The 7,200-nt window shown below is 41.4% G+C and overlaps 1 protein-coding gene and 1 long non-coding RNA gene across 3 annotated transcripts in view; one reads left to right on the top strand and one right to left on the bottom strand.

The window, feature by feature from the left end:
• The first annotated feature begins 622 nt into the window (after positions 1–622).
• Positions 623–6,716, top strand: pcyt2 (phosphate cytidylyltransferase 2, ethanolamine). 2 transcript variants are annotated; one of them, XM_083549679.1, is made up of 10 exons: positions 623–755; positions 892–976; positions 1,081–1,122; positions 1,956–2,094; positions 2,585–2,667; positions 2,798–2,875; positions 3,830–3,895; positions 4,015–4,080; positions 4,193–4,281; positions 4,468–6,716. In XM_083549679.1, the coding sequence occupies exons 2-10, from the start codon at positions 941–943 to the stop codon at positions 4,574–4,576; spliced, it is 708 nt and encodes a 235-aa protein (XP_083405805.1). In that variant the 5' UTR covers positions 623–755; positions 892–940; the 3' UTR covers positions 4,577–6,716. The 2 variants fall into 2 exon arrangements, with proteins under 2 accessions (XP_083405805.1, XP_083405804.1); XM_083549678.1 differs by having other exon boundaries at positions 1,078–1,122.
• Positions 5,762–7,200, bottom strand: part of LOC310730647 — a 1,893-nt gene continuing 454 nt past the window's right edge. Inside the window, exons 1-2 of the long non-coding RNA XR_014534881.1 lie at positions 6,802–7,200; positions 5,762–6,754 (exon numbers count right to left, since the gene is read on the bottom strand). The exon at positions 6,802–7,200 is cut by the window's right edge and continues 454 nt beyond it. This is a non-coding gene — a long non-coding RNA (uncharacterized lncRNA). The remainder of the gene's footprint in view (positions 6,755–6,801) is intronic.

Here is a 7,200-nt window from a genome sequence, read left to right as displayed (position 1 = left end):
GGCTGAATCGAACGGCGTTCAACCAATTCCGACTTTTTTTTTCTTGCAATTCCGAGTTTATTTCTCATAAATATTTCTGATGTCTCCTCCGGTGGCCGTGTTCTCGGCCTGATGTTTGAAGCTGTTGGTGTATGAACGAGGCTCCGCTCCTTCATCTGTCCTGTTTCGTCTCCTCCAGAGCGGATCAGAGTTCTCTCCAGGGATCAGAGGATCAGTTTAATACTAGACGATTCTACTGATTAGACAATTTAATTTCCAATGTGTTTGAAAAAGTCGGAATTGCGAGGGAAAATGGCAGAATTGTGAGGAAACAGCTGGAATTGTAAGGAAAAGGGCGGAATTGTGAGGAAAAAGTCGGAATTAAAAGAAGAAAAAAACGGCGGAATTGCAAGGGAAAAAAAAGGCGGAATTGCGAGCTGTTTTTTCTCCGTTTTTCCTTTTTTTTTTTTTTGTTCTGCAGCTTCTTCTGTGTTCCCTGTCCAGAGTGCTCCAGAGTTTGGCAGGTGGTGCATCAGTAATAATGGTCCGTGGGGGAACACGGTGCTCCGTGTTTAGTTAAATGGACTAAACAAATCATCATTTACCTCAATAATCTTTTGTATTCTTATTAATCACATTTTTTGAGCTTCAATTGTGTGTGTGTGTGTGTGTGTGTGTGTGTGTGTGTGTGTGTGTGTGTGTGTGTTAGATGACATCACGTTAACAGTAGATGGAAAGGACACATACGAGGAGGTGAAACATGCGGATCGCTACAGGTGAGGTGTCGCTCTCGTGCACACACACACACACACACACACACACACAGTGATAGAGGTTTATACAATCTCATGACTCCTGTACTGTGTGTATGTGTGTGTGTGTGTGTGTGTGTGTGTGTGTGTGTGTTCACAGGGAGTGTAAACGCACTCAGGGTGTGTCCACGACAGACCTGGTGGGCCGCATGCTTCTGATGACTAAATCTCATCACGCCAACATGGTGGGTGTGTGTGTGTGTGTGTGTTTATTTTCACTTTCTGGTGCACATTACAGATCTTTCTCTCTTTCTGTGTCTCACTCGTTCTTTGTTTGTGTCACACCCAGGATAACTCTGAATACAAGCAGCATGCAGATAACTTCGGAAAGGTGAATCTCTCTCTCCCTCTCTCTCCCTCTCTCTCTCTCTCTCTCTCTCTCTCTCTCTCTCTCTCTCTCTCTCTCTCTCACACACACATACACACACTCACACACACAAAATGTCAAAAAGTTTCCATTCACCCATATAAAAAGCTCCACTTTTCTGGGAAGATGTTTCACTAGATTTTGTGGAGATTTTGTGCTCATTTAGAAAAACAAGTGTGTTGGTAAAATCAGCTTCTGTTTTTGGAGGCCTGGGGTGCAGTCAGTGTTCACATTCATCTCAATAGGGGTTCTAGTTCTAGAGCAGGAGATCTTCCAATCCATGGAAAGCAGATCTTCATGGAGCTTGTTAGTCATGTGGCAACAGGTTCAAAGCGAAGAGGAAATTTCATGCTAAAGCATCCAAAGGTGTCCTACAAAACATTTCTGGTAACAGTTTGTGGATAGAAAGAAAAACAAACAAACAAACAAACAAACAAAAGTTACGGTTTGGTGTCCCAATACTTTTGCGCGCGCGTGTTTGTATGTGCATAAGTCAAATTCTTTGTATATCGTCAGTGTGGTCACTAGGGGGCAGGTGTGAGCTGTAGTCAGTGATTTTTACTTATGCTTCTCTTTACACTCGTTTATAATTAAATATTTTGTCACTTATTTATATATTTATTTGCTTATTTATTTGTAAAATAAACATTTTAAAATCTATGTTGGAAATGTCAGACACAGTAATGCAGAAGATATATTTTTTTTAAATGTCAAAATAAAAAAATTATTGTAGGGCTTCTAGACTTTTGCGCAATCATTTAATCGCGAACATGTGTACATGTGCTTGTCCTCCTCAGGGTCCTAAAGGCCACAGCCCCTGGACTGGCGTGTCTCAGTTCCTCCAGACGTCTCAGAAAATCATCCAGTTTGCATCGGGGAAAGAGCCCGAGCCCGGAGACACCATCATTTACGTAGCCGGAGCCTTTGACCTCTTCCGTATCCTTCTGACCCTCGACTGTTCAAGGTCAAAGGTCACATCCACTTTAGCTGGAGCTCGTGTGTAGGGAGACACCATTATAACCAGTTTACTATTATTAGTCTACCTGGGACGTGTCCTAATCCTGAACCAAGCCCTATTCACTACACAGGGCCACATAACCACCACCATTATCCCACTGGGGACATGTCCCAAATCAACAAACTTTATTCCCTGCATAGAACCACAAACATACCACCTGAGGATGTGTCCCAATCCACACCCATTCACTTCATAGGGCCACATGCACACCTTTATTAGTCCACTGAGGACATGTCCCGATCCACACACCTCTTCACTATATTAAACAGTTGTCCGTCCTAAACAGGTTGTTCAACTGACCTTGTTAACTGAATTATAAAGCAGAAGTGTGTGTGTGTGTGTGTGTGTGTGTGTGTGTGTGTGTGTGTGTGTGTGTGTGTTTAAGCCTCAACCATCTCTGATAATTAGACATAGGACACCTGGACTTTTTAGAGACAGTGTATAAACAGGCAGAAAGACCCTACATCATTGTCGGCCTGCACTTCGACCAGGTTTGTACAGAGCCCTGCTGCCCCGTTTGGATGTGTGGGTTTGCAGTGTGTGTTGTTTGCATAATTGTTCAGTGTGTGTGTGTGTGTGTGTGTGTGTGTGTGTGTGTGTGTGTGTGTGTGTGTGTTACAGGAAGTGAACCGCTACAAAGGGAAGAACTACCCGATTATGAACATCCATGAGAGAACCCTGAGTGTGCTGGCTTGTAGGGTAAACACACACACACACACACACACACACACACACACACACACTCACACACTTACACACCCTTAACAGTATATACCAGGGATTGTGCATTAATATTTACTCTTTAAGTAAAGTGTACAGTGTTGACATACTGAGAGAGAGACAGCGCGAGAGGGTGTGAGAGAGACGGAGTGAGAAAGTGAGGAAGACAGAGCGAGAGAGTGAGGGAGACAGAGTGACAGAGGGTGAGTGAGAGACAAAGCGATGGAGATGGAAAGAGATGGAGTGAGAGAGACAGACTGAAAGACTTTCTCACTTTTTTTACTTCCATAAAGGTGATCAGATTATAAAAGATCGATTCTGATGAAAATCTTGTCAGAAAATGTCTGACTTCCAGAGTACAGACCTTTAATTGAGCTGCAGTCTGAAGCTTAACAACTCTGATATATTAGTGTGTTTGTGTGTGTGTGTGTGTGTGTGTGTGTGTGTGTGTGTGTGTGTGTGTGTGTGTGCGATTCTGCTGCATCTTCATGTCTCCGTTACACCTCCGTTATTCAGCCCGAGCGCTCGTCTCGGCTCGTCCCCACTTTCTGCTGTCACACACATTCCTCAGGACAATGGGGCAGTGTTTTCATTGTGGAGGAGGGGTGGGGGGTAGATTGGAATGGGGGGTAGATTAGAATGGGGGGGGGGTGTAAGGGGTAGAATATAATGTTCAGGAGAAAAATGAAGAGCAGTGGGAGTGGAGAAAGCAGACGTGTCTGGAATGACGCTGTCATATTGGACACTGTGAGGTGAAAGATCGAGGGTCTGAGGGGGCTTCCAGAAACTTCTATTGGAGTTTGAGGATTACAGTTGACTCAAACAGTTTGAACTGAAAGTCCTATGGAACGTCAGTGTTGCAGTGCAGTGAGTTTTGTCGTTTTCTGTGTATGTAAAAACATTTCCATCACCAAAGAGTTTGATGTTTTTCAGTACGTGTCAGAAGTGGTGATCGGGGCGCCGTACGCCATCGGGAAAGACCTCCTGGACCACTTCAAGGTACACTCGTGTCAATCTTCAGCTTGACCAGTTACATTCCGTGTTTTGAGTTTTTCCTATGTGACCTTAGTCATGTGAGGTGACACAACATGGCTTTCTGATTGGTCGTTCCTCCTCAGGTCGATGTGGTGTGTCACGGAAAGACGGAGGTTTTTCCAGATAAGGATGGATCTGACCCCTACGCTGTGAGTGTCACCATGAAATGAAGCCTTACATGTACATTTTCATCTCGAAACATATCTCGTCACGTGACTCCGTCGGCCAATTTGTCTCTGTGTGGTGTTTGGTGATTGCCAGGAGCCGAGGAAACGAGGAATATTCCGGATCCTGGACAGTAAGAACAACCTCACCACCGACGACATCGTGCAGAGGATCATCGCTAACAGGTGTGTGTGTGTGTGTGTGTGTGTGTGTGTGTGTGTGTGTGTGTGTGTGTGTGTGTGTGTGTGATTATTGTACAGTATAATATAGTCACGTGATATCACAACTCTGATATGCGCCTGGTGAAAAAGTAGAATTTGTTTTAACGATTTTGTTTGCTATTAAATACAATTTGTTGTTCGCCCACCCAGGCTGCAGTTTGAGGAGAGAAACCAGAAGAAGGAGGCGAAGGAGATGGCTGTGTTCGAGGCTCTGAAGCACAATGATGATGGAGAGAAAAGCCAAGCTGCTGATCACTAATGGGAAATAACGCCGATAAAAAAAAAAAATCAAGACTCCTCCTAAGGGCTTAAAAACGTTTTCCTTTTTCTTCATTTTTCTCCTTTCTTTTTTCTTTGTCATCTTCTGAGAGTACTAGTGGTGTCCAGTAGGGGGCGCTCTAGTTGGTTAGCTAGCAAATGAAGGCAGAGCTATAGAAGCACAACGCTTTAGTTACTGATGATGTTCACACTAGCAAGGCACAAGCCGCTCGTCTGGCTTGTGGGCGTGGCCTGCTAACAATTCTTCAACAGCTAGCTAGTTAAACTAAAATTCTGACGGTGTGTTTAGTTCGAAGTATCTCGGTACGAGCTTCATTTTTAGATTCCTAGCAAAAAAAACTCTGCAGAGACCTCAACAAGCTGTGCTCCTTCCTTCAGGTCTTGATACACCTTCAGGAACCCTGAGAGAAACGGTTTGAGAAGACCGTTTTAATCTGTCCCTTTACTGTAGCACATTTCCACATTACTCTTCATATCATTGAGAAGATCTTCGTTCAGGTCTACGCTCCATGATGTATGGTCGCTTCGTGGCTTGCTAGTGTGAACGTAAGTTTGTCAGATCACCTGCTTCCCCAAACTGCCTTTATATACGGCTCAGAATGGGTCGTGCAAATATTTAACATGGAAAAAAATTGCCGTCAGCGTTTCCTCCGTGAATGGGAGGAGAATGGATGAAGCTACCTGTTAAACGGGTACACTCGTTTAATCTCTTTATCTGAGACAAAAAACTTTCACATATGTGTTTTTCCGATTGTCCACATTGGCAGGACACTGAACCCTCTGACTGTCCTCTAATTGTACTTTCTGGTTGTGGAAAGTGAGTAAGCTACACTTTGTGTGTGTGTGTGTGTGTGTGTGTGAGTGTGTGTGTGTGAGTGTGTGTGTGTGTGTGTGTGTGTGTGTGTGTGTGTCAGCACTCAAAAACCATTAATCACTAATGGATTGTAACAGAATGTTGGGTTCCCAACAGTCCCTAAAGTTTCCCACTGAGTTCTGGCGTCTTTCTAATGGAATCCATTAAGCCAGTTCTCTTTACCTAATGGAAACCATTACAAATTTTCAGATTTACGGACTGTACTTCTGGGTAACTGGAACCGAACTCTTTACAGCATTACAGTGTCAGGGCTTTTTTTTTTTGTTGTTGCTTTTTTTTTTTTGGGGGGGGGGTTGGTTTGTTTGTTTTTTGGAGGGGGTCGGTATTTCTGTGCTGCTGTCTCTCCTCACAGGGTTGCTTTTAAACATCTTAACCTCTGACCTCGAATTTTTAGCTGGATCACAAGGTAACTGGGTAATGAACATTGTATTCAAGCTGGATGTCTGAGATTTCTACATTTTTATTAGGGAAAGTTATTTGGTTGCCAGTCAACTCTCAATTCTGCAGAGATGCAAAGTTTTAAAATTCATGTCCACTTAAGACAAAATTATAAACCACAACAAGTGATGATGATAATTACATTTATCTCACTGTCTGAAACCACTTTAAGAACTATGGACCTAAAGAAGTTCTTCAGTTCATGTACATGGAGGAACATAATAATACCACTTTCAGGAAAATCCCTAATGGAACTGCTTTCTGAACTTTAGAAATGTTCCTTAGCTGAAGAACCCTTTTTAGAGAACCCCTTCCCTAAAATCTGTAATACCATATTAATAATAAAATATTTTTTATAAGCAAAGGCATAATTTTTTGAGGCTCTATTACTAAATACTGACAATTGTTTACAAAACAATTGTATTGTTTACAACAATAATCATTATAATCTTTACATTTTATTTGCTTTTATTTTAAAAACTATTTAAAACATAAATTCATGTACCATTTTGTTCCATGTCCCTAAACAGTCCTGGCTTGATTTCTTCTCTACAGTTCTCCATAATATTAAAAAAAAATCTAATAGATACAACAGTAATGACGTGACAAACTTTCACAGCTCCATAGTGATTTTTAGTTGGCGGGTTTGTCTGCTGGGACACACTATAACTTTTCAGCACTGAGCAGTGTTGGTCCAGATAGTCAGGTGATGAAACCAAAGGTAATCAACATCCACCTCAAAAAATCCAAATCCATGCTCATTTCATTCGCTCATAAACACGGCAATAAAAAAAACATACCAAGAAAATTTTTGTGCTCCGTGACTGCTTTCTCACAAAACACACTCTTCTCTTTATGCTAAATGAAATAGTCTGGAAAAGTCTGTTGATTACATTTGTAGATATACATTTTTTACGAGTTATAACAATTTGTTGCTTGTGTAACAAGAACATCTTCACATTTTCTGCTTTTCTGCTTGTAAAGTGTTCCAAAATTGGTAAATGTCTTTATTATGTGATTTTAATTCAAATCCTCAAGTTATTGTAAGAATTACATTTAATAATTTCTACATACTTTTAGCATGAAATTGTAATTAAGCATTAACTACCTTGCTAGGTTCCTAATCATTAGATAGTAAGGAATAATGTGAATAACATTTGTGGATAAGCAGAAAGTTTTGCTACTCGTTTGTTGAAAAAAAGAAATACACAGTGTAATTGTTTGAATTTTTTTCTTTGTGCTGTTTTGTAGTTTGTTTTTATTTTGCCTTAATATTTATCCACTTATAATTA

The sequence above is a fragment of the Silurus aristotelis genome (genome assembly GCF_946808225.1).
Source record: "Silurus aristotelis genome assembly, chromosome: 9".
Lineage (NCBI taxonomy): Eukaryota > Metazoa > Chordata > Actinopteri > Siluriformes > Siluridae > Silurus > Silurus aristotelis.
The sequence above is the reverse complement of the archived record's forward strand: the minus strand, read 5'-3'. Positions and strand labels throughout refer to the sequence as shown.